Raw genomic sequence first — 20,098 nt, 5'->3', positions numbered from 1 at the left:
TAAGAAGGTTATCGATCAAGTAGAAAAGAAGAGGCATCTGAGAATCTGTAATCGCATTACGTATAATAATTATATTCATTGAAATATAGATAATATACTTTGGAATCGCGGAATTTAAGAACAATTAAGAAATAAGGAGGCAAATGTGTGTCTGTTTAGCGAAACTCGTATTTATGCAATTTTAAACGTGTTGTTACGAATTTCCACCGATAATGCAGAACCGAAGTTGGGCAGCCAATACTTTTTAACATCGACTTTGGAAACGAAACGAATTTATATAACACACAGTAAAGTAAAAGTATTAAATATTATTTCTTACCAGGCTTCCCAGACAGTGACTGGCCGACGAACGTGTTGAATAAACAATATTTCCAAGGGCGAGAAAAATTACACGAATTTTTTCACGATAAACGGGGGAGGAATTCATGAAACGAGTTATTTCATCGCCGATTACGGGATAACTAGAAATTCCTTCGTAACAGAGGGTCGCGTCGCGTTGTGCCATTAATAAACGTTTAAAAACCGACGTGGAACAGGTCGATTCGATTTGGAAACGCCTCCGATATCGTCCTATTAATCGTTCGGCCAAATTCCTTTCTCTCATCGACGTTCACGACGATATTCTCCCGAATCCAAAATTTCACTTGTCGTGGAACTGCTTGGAAGGAAAAAAGAAAAGACGCGGGATAGGAAGACAATGGGACGAGTGAGCGGATGGATGGTAACATCGAGTGGGCGCAAAAAGCGGCCGGCAAACTTTCAATCACTCGTCCCGTATTGGAGGGAGAGCGGTACTAGTAGTAGTAGTAACGGAGCTTGTACGGGCGGACGTGGAGCTTGGCTGCGACACGCAGTGGTCGTGGATTTATTTGGTCGGGCGGGAAACACCGTCGCTTTACCGCGGGAAGAGGGGCGGAGAGGGCGGATAAAGGGAAGGGCGGAGGGGCGCGGCAAGAACTAAAGGACGAGGACATGCATATTAATAGGGAAACAAGTACCGAAATGTCTGACCACCGGTGGAACGAGCCGACGTTCGTTGTATCGAACCATCCCCGTCCACTCTCCCCCTCCTCCACTCTCGTCCACTTTCGTTCGGATGGCCCGCGTTCCGATTTCAATCCAGCCATACGTCCACCACCCTCGATCACGATGAACGTCGCGTTAACGACGAAGATCGATTAAACGAAATACGTGGAGCGAGCATCTCCCTGTAATCAGTTAGCTCACCTCGAAATTTCCCTCGAATCAATTCGCGTCTTCTTTCTGTATATTGACGCGAGTTTTCAGAAAGGACGAAAAGAGCAGCGTGGAATTAGTGGCGAAAAGTTAATTGGAGCGGACGGTGGCTCATCAGTGATACAAGTTAAAACCGTGGCTGAATTATCGGCAAGCTTGCCGCTATGAGGAGGACATATCTCGTGCAAATTTATAATTTCGTCCCAACTAAATCGTCCAAAAATCGTTTGCCCGTCCGTATCTTCCGCGCGAATATTCCTCCAAAAACGAACGATCGAAAAAGCAGTGGAAACAAAAGAGGGAAGGTTGCCCCCCTAATTAATAAAAAACAATAACGATAATTGTTATTAATATATCGTTACTTATTATCATTAATCGTCACGATTTAATCCTTCTCGTCTTATCACCGTTATTATTACTACGAGCGAGTAACGAAAGTATAAAGGGGGAGGGGAAGAAAAAAGGCCGCTTTCATTAAAGTCGGTCGCGGCCTCCTCGTTCCTTGATAACGTGTCGGTTAATTTCACGCCGGGACTTGCAACGTTCCGTTGCGAGCGTTTTCCTTTCCACGAAGAACAGAGAAGAATAGCTCCACCGGTATCTCGAATACAAAAATTGGACGGATTGGTCGGTTGCGCTAAACGAGATTTTTCACGCGGACGAAGATAGTTTGCACGTTACGTGGCAGGAGAAGGGAGAGAAAGGGGGAGGGGGGCGGGGCGGCTAGTAAAACGCGCGGGTTAATTAAAATCGGGCGTTCGATGGGGTGAATTTATCGTCGAATATTTTTTACCACCGCTTTCAGCCGAATATTCAACAATATCGGATATGCGAAGCCCCGCATTATTGCTCGCGCCCCCACGTTAATTATATTCCAACGCTTGCCCCATTTTATTTTATTTTAATCCCACGGATTAAATGATATATAATATTTTTTTTTTCCATCCCAGAAGTATTCGCAATTTCGAGCAAGGAACGAGATGTCCAACTCTGACCGAATACTTGAAAATCGATCTCGCCTCGCGAGAGACGGCAACGTCCAGAAAATAACAGGGTTGCAATAGCACGCACGCGACCACCGTGCAAGTAGATAGGGCTCGAACGATTGTTGGAAATCGTTCTTCGACCGGCCATCCGTCTCGTAAACGCTTATCTCTAAACCCCTCCTCCTCCCCATATTCACGCTCGTGTTTCGTTCTCCACGCCCATTCTTCCGCTGCTAGCCATCTCTCTCTCTTTCTCTCTCTCTCTCTCTCTCTCTCTCCTTTTTTCACGCGGCAACGTCGCGGAGAAAACAGTTACGAAAGAAGCGAAAGAAGATAACCAGACATTGCGGCGAGCAGCGTTCTCTCAACGACCGTTACGTATTTTATCGTTAGTTTCGCGCTCTTTGATACGCGCTCCTACAAAGCTTCCCTTCCCCTCCTCTCTTTCGTCTGCCCTTTTGTTCGCGAACAGTCGGGTGACACGATCGCTATAATTGACTTTAAATACACCAACCTTTCCCTCTCTCTTCTGTCACGCTCTTTTTATTCCGTTCCGTTATTTCCCCCTGGAAAGCAAAGACGATGCGAGCGTTTCCCGTTTACGAGGCCCCTTTACGTACTTCCGTTAACCGAATCATCTCCCCTCCTTCGATCGAGGACACGTGCACGTATATACAATCCTCCCTGTAATTTCACTTTAATCGGTATTTATCGGGAACGGATCGCGCTTTCCGACCGCGCTTTCGTCGAAATATCGATCGATTCGCGCCCCTCCTCCGTAAGAAGGAGATTCTTTCGAAGGAACGAAGCGCACCGGTTGGTTAATCGGGGTATAATGTTTCGGGGAGACACAGTTTCCGCGGTTGCCACGAGTAATTATTTAGATGAAACTATTCTATTTGTAAACAGGTGTACGCGTAACTTCGCCTCAACACTCGTAAATATCAAATTTCGAAATATATCCTGGTTTGCAGCAGCCAGGGATTGTCCTGTCCTCGGCGAAAAAAAAAAAAAAAAATAAAAAAAGCGTCGAAAATCGCGGAAAGGAAATGCGCGGTGCGAAGGGAAGCGTGGTGAGATATTAATTGCGAGCCAGTCGGACGGATATTTTGTTTCAATCAATTCGAAACGCGCGAATGAACTTAATTGATTAGCATCCATCGATCGTGTATCGATGCGATTGTAGCGGTTGTATCTACCCTCTTTTCAGAAGCAGAAAATCTCCCCGCGAAAATTCTGATTTACCTCTCTAATTCCCTGAATCTTGGGAGAAAGGAAAGGAAAATAGAGCGAGCAATGAATATTTCATAGGGATGAAGCTAAAAATCGGGTATCGATACGTGGATAATCGTGAAGCATTTCGCATTCATGAAATCGAATACGATTTCAACCTCGTCCCGTCCCTTCCAGGGGGAAGGAGTGGGGGCAAGAGTTACACTCGAAGAGAATCTGAAATCGAAGTTCATCGAGGAGGAGGTTCGACAACGTTTCCAAAGAGGTGGTAGTATCGGCAGGATTACATCGCTTATTACCCCACGAACGGCACTCCGCACAATCGAGGAGAGGAGAGCTCCTTCCTCCACTCGAGGAATACGTGGCGAATACGGAAGAAAAGCATCAATTTCCGCCGGTGAAAAATCTCGGGGATGCTATCCGAGTTGAATCTGTCGCGGGATGGAGATTGGAGCGAAGGTCGGGTGTATTTCGTTTACCTCTTCGATCCGAATCGATCGCGATTCATTTCGATACGATCCCTGTTATTATTATTTCCAAAATAATAGTCGAGGGGGTTAGTCTTACGCGAAGAGACTGTGAATAATTAACCGGGTTGTGACGCAGGGGTTTTCACGCCCTTCGACGCCGCTCCACGTGTAAATCACACGGCGACATTTGAGGAACAAGTTTTTCGATACGAATGCAGACGCGAACTTACTCTTCCATATCCACGACAGACTCTGCTCCCGGATAAAAATAACAAGGAGCGAAAGATAACGACGCCGAGAGAAGAGAAATTCCTAAGGTGTTGGAGGCTCCCTTCTCTCAAAGCTTGCCCTTACAATAAGGATTTTCTTTTCACGCCACTAGACTCGATCGACGATCGTTTTTCATAAATTTCAACCCAACTCTCTTCTCGTGTTCCTGCGGTTACGCGGGAGTGTGCCTCGCTCTATTGTTTCTACGTGTCCACCAGCCACCCCTTTTTTTTCTTTCTTCAATTTATTCGACGGTAAATAAGATGAAAAACTAGGTGAAAAATCGAGATTAATTTCGATCGACGACCGCGCAGCGTAAAAATGCCACTCGTATATCTTGTATATTTGCGCGTCGAATTGGACGTCCGCTATATATAGTGGATATAGTGGAAAGTATGGAAAGTATATCTCCTTCGACGACGAACGGAGGCAGAGTCTCGATTTTTGTTAACCCGAAATTCGATTTAATCCCACTGATTCTCGGATTAGATTACTCGATTTTTGTTCCGGATCGGATTAGCCTCCAAATTCGCGATTGGAATTCAATTTACCCCCTCTCGATTCGTGGAATATGAACGGTTATCGGTTGAATTATCGACCGGATAAAACTTTGCAAGCCGGCCGTCTTCCCCGTGGCCGGCCGCGAGAGGGATCGAGATTAAGCCGAGACGCGATCCAACCTTCTCCTTCCCTGTTTCGATTGCGCGAGAATATCGGCGACGATACGCACCGAATCCGTGAAATCGAATAAATACAAAGACGAAAAATCGGGGAAGAGAGGGAGAGAAAGCGTTTAACATGGAGAAGTTGAAAATTAGTTGAACGAGTATCTCGCGTTCAACGAACAAGTTGCAATTACCGTTCTGTCGTGCAAGCCACATATTAAATCGCATTAAAATGGGAAACTAGCCGAGATTGTCTGTCGACTCGAATTCGTTCGCTTTCTCTTTTCCCTTTTTCGACCGAACCGCGTCGAGAGGAGAAATTTACAACTAATAAATTCAATGTAATCACCTACCAGTCAGTCGCGTTACAATCTTCACTGCATTATCATACGAAGGGGAAATTCGCCTAAACCGTGAATCCTGATTTTAACGAAAGTTTGCGTGAAGTGGAATAATGTGATAATTTTTGTCCCGCGAATATTTCGTTCTTCCTGAAATTAGAATTTCTCCCGGCGAATAATTTCCAGCGACGCAGCGATATATAAGATTAATTATTATTATTATTATTATTATTATTACTATTACTTGAACACACCGTGAATATTTTTTCACCTTACTTACGATATTCTTAATTATTCCGAAACGTAAACGTGAACGCGTATTAGGACGCGTAAACGTTGCGTGTAAGCAGCACAATCCGATTCGATGGTGTGGAGAAAGAAAGCAAACTCTGCGCACTGTCTCCTCGATATAGCGTGTGCGCGCGTAGTTTGGCCGAGAGAGGGCAGCAGCGTGGACAGCCGTGAATTTGCCGGCGACAATACGCCGGAATATAACCGCATTGTGTAAACAGACAACGCGACGCAATGTGCCGGGGGCACGGTGCGTGAATCCTGAACATTGGACGACGACGACGACGACGACGACGAGTCCAATGCCACGCCGCCGTCGTAATCGTCATCCTCCGGATCCAAGTTGGTTGACGCCGCCTAACCATGGACAATGGAGGCCACGACCAGTACGGTACCATTATCCGCCTCTCGCGTCTATGACAACTCCATGAATTATGCAGCGTAATGTAGACGGATACCTCCTCGCGCTCACGCGCCTCGCGCATGTCGTCCCATTACCGATCCTAGCCGCGCTCAACCTCGCACGATTCACCTAGTCCTTTTCTTGTTCTTTCTTATTATTCGACTCTTGTCCGCGATTTACCACGTCGAAAGAAACTGTTTCTCTCTGAGAACAGAGTAACTGGATGGAGAGAGGTGGAATTTCAGGACGGTTTGCAACCCTCCGACAGAGGCTCGATGCTTTGAATATTGCCACCGGCACGATATTAGGCCGCCGATTGCCGGTATTACGGCAATCTCCAATATCAATCGGTGCGTGCGGTTATCGCAAAGTAGGGAAACGCCACGTTCCAAATCCGATGCAAGCCCTACACCGTCACCGGCTACGATACCATGATATCGCCAGATTCGTATTACCTTGGCTTTAACTACCGCAGTCAGCATCGATCCATCGAAAACGGTGGCGCGCTTACGCATCATGAATAATTCGCATCTACGAAACGACGCATTCATAGTCGTCAACTACCAAACTATACACACCGCTATATACCGCTTTCGCCGCCGTTCCAACGAAAATTCTCGAACGGGATTCGGTTACTTCGGGAAGAGGATACCTTTGAGTGGTAATAATAATAGTAAATTCCCTCCCGATTTTTGTTCTTTAACGGAAAAACGTGTATAAATACATATATTTAATATATCTCTGTCGAGTCGAAGTTATCCAGTTGCGGGATCTAACCTCTCGGATAAAAGGTAACCGTCTCCATCTTTTCCCTTAAACTTTAAATCGTAATTTTCATCGGTCTTTGCGAAGCGGAGGGGGAAGGTGAAATCGTCGGAAAAATAAACACGAGCGATATTTATACGATGCCAAAGCGAAATGAAAGCGACGACGTTCGCCTCGAAAGAAAAAAGAATCGTATGACGTATGACGTTTCACGAAATATCAAAAAAAATATGCGATTAATCCGCGTACACAATTCGTTGCAGTATTCGTTTTCGAGGAGAAAGTTCGCGTGAAAAATCGTCTCCCTCGAGGGTTTCCATCCACTTTTCGATTCTGTGTGGAACACACCACGGTTGGAACAGAGTCGCCATTTCTCGTGCCAGCGTGACGAAGGAAGATGGCGCGCGTGTTTCGACCGACGTGGACGAACGAGAGAGAGAGAGAGAGAGAGGGAAAGAAGAGAGCGAAGAGAAAGAATTAGCCGGCGAAAAGGTTTAACCGTTGACGATGGCGGTCGTAATCGGGCGGCTCGATAAAAGCATCAGTCCCTAAAGAGTCGTCCATTCGGCAAATGGATGACCCGTGGAACGAAGCGGCGGGCAGGCACGCAAGAATCCTGGGGGGATATATCGGCTCAAACATTACACCCCGTATCTGTCGTGTTATCGCGACGAACAATGACTGCCTATTACGCGACTCACCGCTCATTTTTCATTATTATCGTAGGTCATCGGCCCACGATACGCTTTCTAAACGAGTAGCGGCCCGTAATTACAAATTGGCCACCGAATCTAAGCCTGAATCTGAAAACATTTACATTTCCCTGAATCAAGATGCTCGTGTTTCGAGCTGGTTTCTCTCGAGACGATCGACTTATTAAGCCAGATAAGAGAAGATATGAAGTCGTTGGAATTCGTGCGACTCGTCGTAGGTTGCTTTCGTAGGTTCGTGACTATCCCCCGATGTAATCGGATATCCTAGGGCGTGCGCGTTTCTAGATCGGACGAGTCGTGGATCGATATCGAAGGAAGGAAAAAGAAGAAGAAAAAACAGGTGTTAATCGTGGTGGAACACGCGCGACAACGCGTTGACAATGGGAGGGAGAGAGAGAGAGAGGTTCGTGAAAACTAAACATAACTCGAAAATTAGCAAATCCCCTGTAACCGTTCCAAACACGGTCGGATAACCATCCGAGGCGAACAATAAACCCCTCCCCCTCCCCCTCGTATGTTTGCCTTTCGATCATGTACACGTGGGACGCGTGCCAACTCGATCTTGGCGGAAAAGAAACATTCGTGCGAGCTCGTCGTGTCACATTTTTCTCGATATTAAGAAATTACTGTTCTGAAATACGTATATCTATATTATTATCTGGCCCAATACGCGTAAAATTTCTTTTTACGCCCCGAACGACTTACGATTTTTACGACATCCGATATCTTCGCTCAAACTTCTTCTCGCGTCGGCGATCGGCAATAATAAGTTCGATCCGAATGGTGTTGGATAAAACTGGAAAATATATAACAATTTTTCCTTTCAAGCAGCGCTTCGTCGCAATGATCGTCACGAATTTCTCTCTCTCTCTCTCTGGTTTTTTCTCACGAGAGTAGATGATCCATTCATACGACTCTTTTTTAAATTAAATATGTCGGTCCATCTGGCGTGGTCGGCGAGACGGAAGCAATTTTCCCGGAACGATTGAGAATCGTATTCCAATCGCCGATACGGTATAGGAATGTTGGGTAAATCTCGAGAAGAGAGACACGACAGGAGCGGATAGAGATGTGACGATAGTTGGCCCCGATTCGAGAGCCAATTCGTTCCCGCAGACGGGCATAATTAATGCACTACTTTGTTCCCATGAATTTATAATTTCCCGTTATGGTAAACAGCACTTGCAAATATTTGCATATGCAATGTAATAATATCGTTGTTAATTTATTACCGCTTGATGCGCACTGATATATCTGCGGGAATACCGCGTAATATCGCGTAAACCTGCCACGCTATTTCTACGACGTTCAATTCGTAATAACATCGCCCTCCACTCCCCTCCCCCTCGGACGAAAAACACGTGGATTTTTCCACGCCTACGATAAATCGATCTCCAAACATCTTCTCCTTATACATTATCCTCTCCTCCGTTATCAGATTGGGGAAAGAGGGGGGGGCCAAGCTACTCGAGTTGGCCGGAATCACCTCCCCCCTTCCGGCCAAGTTTCTTGAAAGAGGAATATCCGTGGAATGTGGCCGAGTCCATCGAATATCACGGGACGAAAAATTACATCCACCCTGGCTAAGTATTTACCAGGAGGGAAGGGAAGGGAAATAATAATCGATCGGCCCGTTCCTTCCTTTTTATCGACGAGCCTTCTAATAATCGGGGCGCCGTTACCTCGGCGGTTAACGATCCATTTATCATCGAGCCGAATCTCTGAGGAGACCCCGGTTGCGACCGCGGTTTCGTCGATTATTTTTTGAAACGCTTGCACAGAGATGTGTATATACAAATGGAATCACGATATTAATAAATTGATGGAAACAACACTTCTCGATCGAGATGTCGATTCGTTCGAGCGGTGGAAAAGAATCCGTGTCTCTCTCTCTCTCTCCCTCGTCGAACGGTTGGTTGATTAATTGTTCGAAGGAGGAGGAGGGGATCGATTAAGCGGTTAAGCCGAGGAAGAGTTTCGAGGGAGTGGAATGGCGGCGTTCACGCGCAATTTCGCGGGGAGAAAACGTTCAAGTCCCCGCGACTTGGCCCGAATTCCCCCGTCGCTGACAGTTATAGGACGTCTCGTTTGTAACTGTCGACGCGACAGGATAGAGCTTAAACCCCCGAGATGCATCCTGCGAAAATCAAGGTGGGGAGAGGAATGGTCGAGATACGAGGACGAGAAATATTGGATTCGACGTGTCCCTGAAACGATCCTGAATACGCTTGCTCAGAGAGAGAGAGAGAGAGAGAGAGAGAGAGAGAGAGAAGAAGAAAAGAGAAACGCGCATAAATAAGTCAAGAGATACGACAAAGTTTCCTCCTCCTCCTTCTTCGAAAAAAAAAAAAAAAAGGAAGAAAAACGATCGATGCGACGTCCTCCTCCCTTCCCATTTTCAATTTCATACACCCGCGTATTTCCTGCGCGGTTTATACGCCAACTACCAATGAACAACGAGATTGGATGAACTTTCCAATATTCCGAATTATACATTTTCCTATCGCTTTTTCATTTTCCTATTTTTTCTATTTTTCGCGGGATCAAAATCAACGCGATCCATTAGCAGGCGAAAAAAAGGGATCCATCGTTTGAACATTTTCGAGGGGGAGAGCGTGACAAAGGAATTTTCGCGGTGGCCGTCTAACACCAGAGACATTTCGTTTTTATGTTTTTCCGCTCGCTTAAAAAGAGCTCGCTGCGCCCCGCTCCTCCCCCCCAACGATTTTTGCACAACGGTGACTGGCACACGTTTCTCCGGCCCCTCTGTTTTTACGATTCCTCGCGTTTCCTATTGTTCGCGATATTCCCGGTAAATCGGCGCGCTCGCTTTGAGCCGTTGCAAATTTTTCTCATCCCGATCGCGGGGATACGAAGAGATACGAATATTAAACGAAGGAAAAATAACTCGTTTGCTCTTTTGCCCCGATTGGGAACGAAACAGGGACGAGAGAAAAAAGTTTTCAGAAGCCGAGTACACGGATTACGGAAACTGACAAAAGGCGCGAGGAGAGACAAAGTCCGCGATGAATGCGTTGATCCCGTTGCTCCATTCAACGTTGCATCCATCGGCTGTGACGCGGCAGAAAAAAGGGTATTATTGGCGCGAGCCAGGGCGAGGGAGGAAAGGAAAACCGTGTTGGAGAGGAAGGGAGAATATTAATGGAATAAGAAGACGTGGTGAGGAAAACAGGGGGTTGAGGGAAGGTCGTGGAAAGGAGAGGAAACAGCGCCGGATCGGTTCGTTGAATCTTGGCGAGGAAAGAAAGTCCGGCTATTCTTCTCCATTCTTACGCCAGCTTCTTTTACATTTTTTTTCCTTCACGTTCGATTCCCCTTCTTCCTTCAATTTAACATCTTTCTCCATTTAATCCTTTATTGCACCACAGTCAGCCTGCGCAAGAAGATGACGAGCGATCGGATATTTTTTTTAAGAGGGGTCATGAATGGAAAAAAAAAAAGTTTATTAATTCAGGATAGAATGTTCTTTCTCCAGTAATAAGTCACGAAATTCGTACTTCGCTATAATTAGTGTTGTATTAAATGTTATAAATAAACAGATCGATGGATAAATTCAAATCCGATTATTTAGTAATCTAAATGAAAGAAGAATATGTCATAGATTATTGGTATATCGTATATCGTACTATCGTATCTTTTTCTGGTAACGCCTCCTCCTTCTCGAAAGAAAAGGAAAAGACGTAACGGAGAAGGGGATCTCGACAATTGTCCCATTTCTGGACAACTACATTTGGCCAACACGCGTCGGCTCGATCATATTTTCGACCATTATTGACGCTGGATAATTAATAACGATCCGCCGTCGACCGACACGCCGCCCTTCACGATTCACTGGTGAAGAACTCGGTTTCAACGACGGTCGAAAGACGGAGGATAATCTTTTTTAATCACAGATGTCGAATTCCTCTCGCGGTCCCATTTCATTCCAAATACTCGAAATGGACGGTTACATAAGCGGGAAGAACGCGGGGAGATCGCGGTCACGGACGAGCGGAATTCGCGCGGCTCGCGAGACTCGTGACTCGGCCGCGAATCTTTAATCGAATTCCCAACGGGTCGGGCAACGCGTCCAAGGCCACGAATCCTGTTCGAGAACGCCTCGAGGCCGACACGTTCCCCAGGATCCAAGTTTTCAATCGCGAGATAACGAGGAACTCCCCCCTCCCCTCATCCTTTGCATCCCGAAACGCGTTCCACCCGCGCCTCTACCATTATTTCGGGATCGTTGGATAATTTAGGGGGAGGGCTACTACGTGCCTCTCGAGCCTCTCTAATTGCGGCCGAAATTCAAAGTCGGTCACACGAAGCCGCGGGCCACGCAAATTTACTCGAAATGGTAAATCAATGTCCGAGGCGAAACTCCATCCTCCTTTGAACGCGTCTCTCGAGTTGAAAAAAACTCGACGCTGCTACACTTTTCCACGATCGAGGATACATTTCGTTATTTCGCGCGATTATATCGAGGAACTCACCCGATTTCTCGTCGACGACGGAAGCGATCCCGGCGACGAAGGAGACAGCCTTGGTCAGCCCGACGAGCAACAGTACACTCCACATGTTCTCTCGATTATTCCTTCCTTATCCACTTGTGTTCGGGTCGGGCCACGACTCGGCAGAGCCACTTTGGGGGAAGCGAAGGGCACGAACAACACGAGTCATCCTCACCCGGCCGCGACACACGTCGCCACTTTCATCTCGCCCGCGATCCCCGCGATCGTGGCGAGTCGATCGCGCGAGCCGTCACGCATCGTCCGCGCACCACCGAAATCCGAGCCGAACTGACGCCACACAATACGCCGCGCACCGACCTTGCTTTCCCAACAACACTCGAGCCAGCCAACCAATGGATTATTCCTCCTCGTTTCCGAGAAATGTTTACCGTCCTCGATCCGCCGCGTTAATCCTCCTTCCTTCCTTCCTTCCTTCCTTCCTTCCTTCCTTCTTCGTTCTTCTCGTGTTTTTCCTCTCTGGTATTAACACTAATTAAAGTTGGCGCGCCACCGCATCCACCGCAACAACCTTCTCGCGCTTCTCTCTTGTGTCTCCACTTCTTCTCTCTCTCTCTCTCTCTCTCTCTCTCTTTCATCCGCTGTGCGCCCGTTATTGTATCAAAGCGCTGCGACACGCGCTACTGGCCGTTAGAAAATCCACCGCACTTTCGACCCTAACCGCGCGCCACTGTCGCCAATAACCTGCAACGAGGGACACGATACCCGCAATCGCCGGCGATACGACGGCATACACCCGCCGCAGAATTCACCGCACCGCAGCCTCTCCTCCTCCAACAATCTTCCGACAATCTCTTCCCTCTTGCCCGAAGATTCGAAAGATTCGAGGGAGAAGTTTGGAAGGATCTCCGCGGGCGAGACGTCCACCACCGCGAATAGTCCCCTCGGTTTTGCGCATCGAGGGAAGGGAAATCCCACAGGTCGTTGCAGTCGGGATGGAACTTAAGAGAGAGAACGAGGAGGGGAACTCTCTTCCACTGTTTTCGTGACGAAATACGCGCGATCCCCACGATTTCGAATCCAATACGATTCGAACGGAGATGAGAGGAGACGCTGGTTGGCGCGCCACGCACGGGCTGGAATGGGTCCAAGCAACGACAGACAGGGGCCGCAATCTCGTCGATGGCCGCGAACACCGGCCGAGATCGATCCTCGGCGGAAAGATTCGGTTGTCCCTCGGATCGGTCACACCCTCTCCACCCGTCACCTTTCCATCGTACACACCGATTTCTCGCGATTCTTCGCGCCCTTTCTCGCGCTCCTACTCAACGGTTCCTTCTCCCTCGCTCGAATTCTCGCACTCGAGTCAAACTCGTCCAACATCGAACACTACCAGACGGACGATCCACGACGCCTCGTCCATCTCGCCATCTCGCGTGAGAAAAGGAATTCGACACGTGCGCGCCACTTCTCTCCCTCTCCCTCTTTCCCTCGCGTGAGAAAGAGAGAGAGAATCGTCGGTTGAAACGACGGGACGCGAGCTGACCAATCGGTCGCGGATGTAATTTTTTTGAATTCGATCGGTCGGAGTTATAAGGAGGAGAGGAGGAGGAGGAGGAGGAGGGGGGAGGAGGGGGGAAGAGTGAGAAGGTGTAGTAGAAGGCGCGCGAAGGGTAGGAGGAAAGTCGAGAGACGAGCAACGGGGCCGGTCAACGGTGAACACGTGGTCCTCGACCGACGGCGGACGGCACACTGACGAAAGGAAGACGAGCAAACGGCGCGGCGACGGGCGCGCAGCCTGCAAAACCTCCCGAGGAGGTGGAGGTGTCGGAGGAAAAGCCGGGGGTGGGGCGAAAGGGGGGTTTTCGCTCGACGTTGGACACGCCACCGCGGTGAAAGGGGGAATCCCTCTCCCCTTCCTGCCCTACGCGCGACAAGAATTCTTCTTCTCGCGATGCGCGGATCCGTGAAACTGATGCGCCACGAACGCACATGCGTTCCATCCACCCCTCCCCACGCGTTCGATAACACACACCGGCCGCCTTCCTCGCTTCCGAGATTCGGAAGATCGCGATTTTTGCATCGTTGCATTTTGTTTTCTCTCGTCTCCATTATATTCGTAACTATCGTGTTGTTGTTGTTTCCGATGAATTCCGATCGGTTGGAAAAAAAAAAGGGGGAGGGGGGAGACGGCGGTTTTTTTTCCATTTCCGAAAAAAAAAAAACAATCACGATTATTGTTTTCTTTGTTCTCGATACGAGCGACGGCGAAAATATATATATCTCTATTTATCGTATCGTTCGCGTGATAATTAATTTCGTTCGAGCACGAGTATATATGTATATATTAAATTTCGTTTTCGTTTATTCGCGGAACGTGGAAACTTCCCGCTGTGGGCGGGGGGGGGGGAGGGGGGAACGCTCGATCGGAAGATCGATCCACGTACAAATATTTTTCACGTCCACTGCGAATAATTGAAAACTGTATGTATTGAAAGCTGTAACATCTTGTTTTCTTGCTCGTGTCGAGAAAATATACTCCGCGGGATAACTAGGGGAGGGGTGGGTTCGTTCGTTGTGTTTACAGCATCCATACGATTCGAAAACGATTCGGTTTTTCGGCGGCGGAAAATTCGTCGGGGGAGGGGGAAAGAGATCCGCAAGGGTTGGGGAGATGTTTGGTCGACGATCGCGTTTAAGATACGCTTGAGCCTTTCGCTCGACGGGGCATGGGTCGACGAGCGCCTTTTGTTCGAAAGTATCGAAGCTGGTTTACAGTGGTTTAGAGGAGAGGCTAGCAAGTCTGGGAGGGATAAGATAGGGAGGGAGAGGCGGGGGACGGGGTCAACGGGATGGAAGGGATCGAAATAGGGCGAGAGAGGAGGGCTAGGTGGTGTCACGGATCATGGTCATCTTAAAAGCTCGTGAAAGGGAGTGGTATGCCACTCGTATGCTTTCCTATGGAGAGAGAGAGAGAGAGAGAGAGAGAGAGAGAGAGAGAGACGTCCTCCACGAAGAATCTTCTTCTTCCTCGATTTTGCATCGATGGATGACAAAGGATTAATAACCGATCCTATCGATCCCCTCTCCCTGCTTCGCGTCTCCCCCGAAATTAAATCGGCCCTACTTTGCATCACCCTCCTTCCCCGTATCGCAAAAGCTATCCGGGGCTCCGCGTTTAAATAATTCACGTTTCACTTTTATTCCGGCGACTACGAGTTTCGCCGATGAATTTCGTATGAAACTGCGTATATACAGTGTGTCGCGTATATATATATATATATATTACGCGTTCCAACGTAATTTAAAACCGGGCGAGTGAAAATTTCACGATAAAATCCGCTCTGAAAATAAGAGGCGCCCGCCGCGCCGCTTGCCGGGGACAACGGCCACGTATTTTAATCTCTCGATCGCGTCCTTTTGCGCTTCCCTCTTCCCCCTCCACCCCTCCCCTCCGCCGGTGTTCATTTCCTTTCGAGAGATTCGGGCGGGCGAAGGAGCGAGGGAGCGGGATCAACAACGTAGCCGCGACAATTACGCGAGGAAAAAATCACGATTAATCGAGGCGCGGCTGACCGACACGAACGTTAAAAATCGCGACGTTTCGTGGGAGGGGGGGGGGGGGGGACCGGCCGACTCGAACGACACGATCTGCATCGTGACGCAAAAGTCGGCTATTAACGCGATCATTAGGCTCGCGATAAAACGTAAAAACGTTTTGGTTTCGTTCCGTGAGATTCGGACCCGAGATTAAAGTCTTCCCCTTCACGCAACACCGTTTACTCGATCTTTAGGGGCCCACATTTTGCCACGCGAACTTTGCAATTTCCGAAAATGACCACCAGCCCTCGCTTCGCTTCGAGACGAAGGGAGAGAAGAGGGGAGAGAAAAGAGGCGAGTCGATCGATTATTCGACGACGGGAACCGATAAATATCGCGGGAGGGGGGGAAAAAACAAATCTTTCGAGCTGTATTGCCGCGGATCGCAGTACATGCGGTTTGTAATTGAATAATTAACGAAGGTGTTATCGATCAAACCCCATCCGTTGTAATTTACTTTTGTAATTCGAGATGAGATACGAGGCGATGAGGAAAAATAACCGAGCGGGGAATACGTAGATCGTACGTGGCGATTGGAATTTATGAAAAATCGCGTTGTAAATACCGCGTGCCAACGACTCGTTATCAACGGTTACGTTTCGATTTTTCGTCAAATTTGCACAGGTATCGCGAAAGCTGTTTTTTTTTTTTTTTTTTTTTTTTAGATCACGATGTAATCTACGTTAAAAAAAAAAAATGAATTTATCGCGAGAAAAAACGATTGCGTTCAGCAACTGATTCGTCACTGAACGCACTGCCCTCCCACTTTGTCGAGGGAAAACGTAATCCGCGACGAATGCACTTATCGTTTTCGACGTCTTCGACGAGCGAATTTTTACGCGACATTCGAGGAAAAGAACACGATGACGATGACTTCGAGGTGGTTCTCACGATGCCGTTTGTATTCGAACGCGTTCGTATCGTCGGAGGAAGCGACGGAACAAAAGAATTTTCTCGTTTAGCCGCGCGTGGCGGTAGCTGACGACATGGAAACCGAAGTTTCCTACATTATCTACGCCTCGTCGATTCATCGTGACCCCTCCCGTTAACCTTTCCTACTAACCGCTCTCTCCGCACACGCTCCACTCTTCTCCAAGGTCATTAATCCTCCGATAACCGATAAAAACTAATTCACAACTCGAACGTTGACGCGAGAGGGGAAGAAAAACATTCGAAAAATAGAATCGGAAGCGATAAAAATTGTAGTACAAGATACGGCGGGTTGTCGCGACGAAGGAAATACAAAAGCTTTTATTAAGAAATTACAATTACTCGCATACACTATGTATATATATATATGATACTGATTAAGCTCGTTCGTGAGACAAGACACTACGTGAGAGAATCGTTCTATCCACGGAGATCGTTATATTTTTTTTCCCATGCGAACACTCCCCTCCATCTTGCGTTGTACATAGACTTTCTTATATCGAGGTAAACACGTTCATCGCTTCTTCTCCACAAAAAAAAATACGAGACACTCTCATCAATTGGTGATCTTTGCTGGAACTTCGAAGCACGCGATCGTGTTGTTTCCTTCCATCAACGCGTAATGGATAACCATGGATATCTGTAAAAGAAAAAAAAAAAGAAAAAGAATAACGTTTCAAAACTCGATTCGACGCGAACAAAGAGCAAACTTTGCCTTTCGTCATTGTCCACGTCATTTTTATCGTCTGTACACAATTTTCTACTCGTTTTAATGAACTGTATATATATATATATATATATAATTACGAAAAAGAAAAAAAAATCATAAAAATAAATCGAAGAGATAATTAACCATTCTTCCATTTCGCGAAACATTGCGAAATAACCTTAGACACGGCTCGTGCACGATAACCGATTTATTAAAATCGGTTTACTGGTCACGATAATGCTTATCTGTCCGATACCGTTGAGGAATACGGTTCGGTGAGAGAAATAATAAAATCGGGGGCGGAGAAAACGAGAAAAGTTGGTTTTTACCGTGGGATAAATCTGCAGCACGGGAAATTCCCGCTTGTACAAGTATTCGACGTCTTTCTTCAACGAGCAACCAGCCGGGGTCCCGTCCAGATTGTAAATGTTATCGCACGCGCTGGTCCCATCGACGCCGACGAACGGCAACGGTACGCCGAGAACAGCGGCGTTCACAGAGTTCACCAAGGACGCGACATCTTTGCTCGGGACGAACTTCTGCTCGACCGACGCCTTCGTCCTACGTTTCAGTTTGCACGGTGGTACGTCGCAGCCGGTTATCCTAACCTGATTCGAATCCTCGAACTTCTCTCCTGCAATCAATCATTTTTCTTTTTTTTTCTTCTTTTCTCTCTTTCCTTCCCTCCCTCCCCCCCTCCCCTCCCCTCCAGATTACAAAAGTGGGTCTGTCTGCTGCGTGTGACGCAATGCGTACGCTCTCGGTCGTGGCAGCCGATACGATAATTCGCATTGATATTCGAACGACGTGAATTCAAACACGATGACGTTCACAGTTCAGAGATTATTGCTCCGTGTATTATTATTGTTATGTTTGCTCGTTGTAAACGTCGATGAATCGCGATTCGTTCGCGACAACGATTAAATAATGAGAAGAAAATTTAACCGTGGGAAAGAAAAAAAAGAAAAAAAAAAAAGGGAAGAAATAATATCGGGGCGCGATGATTTAATCGGTGTGTTCGTTTCATTCAGCTAAACAACGCTTGTTCACAAATTGTTCGTTATAAAATGTGTTTGGCATTTCCCTCCGTCGCTTGAATATTCATTGCGTTATATTCGTTTAATATATCTCCCGTTGTGCGAAAAAATTATGTGCGCAGCGAGTAAATAAAACGTATTACTTTTTTTTTTTTTTTTTTTACTATCATTACGTATAATTTGTTTGAATAAAAATATTCTTTGACAAGACAGACCAAGGCTTTTCTGCTCGTGGTTACATAATTGAAACACGCGTCGAAGGATTTCTTCTTCTTCCAGGAATTTTTCTTTTTTTTTTCTCTCCTTCTTTTTCTTTTTTTTTTTTTTTTTTCTCATCGAACAGCCACAAAGGAATATATATGCGTGTGTTTATATATTTTTTTGATATTTTTAATATTTCGTATCGTCGAAAACGCACGTTGCCAATATTAACAAAAGATTCCATTCGACCTGGTTTCGAACTGGATAAAAACCGAAACGAGCCGGTCGATCGTTTACTTACGCGCGATCGGCACTTTGCATAATAATGAAGAAAAAAAGAAAAGAAAGAATAAATTAATCTCTCGAATATATAATCAACTCGCGCGTACGGAATCATCGTTGAAGGAAAAAGGCGGTTGACCGAACCAACGAACGAAAATCAATTTGCATTTTTCAATTCTGTAAAAAGATGTTATCTGTATTTTTTTCAAAACATCTCAAGTTTCGTCCATGGTAAATAATCCACGAAAATATTATGCAAAATAGACGTAATAGATCGCGTGCACACAAAAAATATAAGAACATACGATCGATGAGTCAATGTAAAACTTGACCGCGGAATGTAAACGAGAGAACGTCGATATACACGCGCGTATACACACACACACACACAGACACACCACACACGACGAATCGTATTTAAATATGCGAACGATCGCCGCCGGACACGATTTTTATTATATACTCGCTTCGAAAACGACGAGCAGTGATAATTCCTTGGTCGACGAGGGGATAATTCCCTGAAGACGGATATTATTTTATTTATCAAACGAATATTCACGCTTTCGAAGAAGATACATTTCGAGGGAATAACGAAGAAAGGAGAAATTTGTACACTCTTCTACTCACCGGTGCCGCAGTGATTAACCTCGGTGGCACAGACAACTACGAGCAGAGCTACGAAAACGAGAATGGTTCCCCTCATCGTTCACCGGTGAAAGCGCGGTCGCGTTTACGTGGACGAGGAAAAGGAGAAAGGAGAGGAAAAATAAAAAAAGAAGAACGTTTCAAGGAAATTGAAGAAGAAGAGGTCTCTCGATCGTCCTCGCTCGCTTCGATCAGGTCCAGATCCGGCTCTCGACTGGTCGGGTGTCGCCACGGGAGGATGGTAACGTTGTGATCGGTCATTCGTCAAAGTTCACTTTAAATAGATTCCCCTCCCAGAGGAGGAGGAGGAGGAGGAGGAGGAAGGCGGCCTCCTCAAGTGGGGATGGAGGAGGGAGAGAGAGAGAGAGAGAGCGTGGAAGTGGAAGGGATTCCGTAAATTTATAAAACTTTGAGAAGGAAGTTGTCCTAGAGACAACGCGACGTGTAGCTCGCAAGATGAATCGTGCGAGTCGCGTTGGCCGAGGAAAATCGGACGAATTATTTCCTTTCGAGGATGGACACCTTCTTCTCGAGGAATTATACTTCCAAACGCTTCAATTTCTTCTTTTTTTTTCCCCCCCCCGTCGGTTCGAATCATCGTGGCACGAACGGAAATGAAACGAAGCGGCACGAAGAACAAAGCACCGGAAATTAACAACGCTCTTACGCTCCTCTGGTCCCACTTCCAATGAAATTCCCACTTACTCGCGGGAACGACCTCCGATTAATGCCCTTCCTAGATATTTCGATACTTAGGTTAATTCTAACCTAACCTTTCTCTTCCTTCCCAACGAAGATTTCGAACGAATTTCGTTTCAACACGCTTTCATCGTGGATTGTTTCACGTATCCA

The 20,098-nt window shown here is 46.8% G+C and overlaps 2 protein-coding genes across 5 annotated transcripts in view; both read right to left on the bottom strand.

Annotated features, from left to right (window-relative positions):
• Positions 1 to 13,596, bottom strand: part of LOC100868499 (kin of IRRE-like protein 2) — a 165,814-nt gene extending 152,218 nt beyond the window's left edge. For all 4 annotated transcript variants that reach the window (XM_086905051.1, XM_086905048.1, XM_086905050.1 and 1 more), the window contains exon 1: positions 11,867 to 13,596. In XM_086905051.1, coding sequence (XP_086761177.1) covers positions 11,867 to 11,951 — 85 coding nt within the window. In that variant the 5' untranslated portion in view covers positions 11,952 to 13,596. The remainder of the gene's footprint in view (positions 1 to 11,866) is intronic.
• Positions 13,597 to 16,664: 3,068 nt separating this feature from the next.
• Npc2b (Niemann-Pick type C-2b) lies at positions 16,665 to 19,715 on the bottom strand. The gene is made up of 3 exons (XM_086905047.1): positions 19,229 to 19,715; positions 17,411 to 17,715; positions 16,665 to 17,012 (listed from the first exon to the last, which is right to left on the bottom strand). Exons 1-3 carry the CDS (start codon positions 19,302 to 19,304, stop codon positions 16,929 to 16,931), a joined length of 465 nt encoding a protein of 154 aa, XP_086761173.1. The 5' UTR covers positions 19,305 to 19,715; the 3' UTR covers positions 16,665 to 16,928.
• Positions 19,716 to 20,098: the final 383 nt, after the last annotated feature.

Source organism: Apis florea, unplaced genomic scaffold (assembly GCF_048593485.1).
Source record: "Apis florea isolate Af1SG1 unplaced genomic scaffold, ASM4859348v1 contig_2350_pilon, whole genome shotgun sequence".
NCBI classification, from domain to species: domain Eukaryota; kingdom Metazoa; phylum Arthropoda; class Insecta; order Hymenoptera; family Apidae; genus Apis; species Apis florea.
Note: the sequence above shows the minus strand (reverse complement) of the source record. Positions and strands in the feature narration are given on the sequence as shown.

Bases quoted from the DNA above. Each gene is read 5' to 3' on its own strand.
- Npc2b (XM_086905047.1), bottom strand. From the start codon at position 19,304: ATGAGGGGAACCATTCTCGTTTTCGTAGCTCTGCTCGTAGTTGTCTGT. The intron at 17,716-19,228 runs GTGAGTAGAAGA...GATTGATTGCAG, and splicing joins GGTTAATCACTGCGGCACCG to GAGAGAAGTTCGAGGATTCG. The intron at 17,013-17,410 runs GTAAAAACCAAC...TTTCTTTTACAG, and splicing joins TGCTGCAGATTTATCCCACG to ATATCCATGGTTATCCATTA.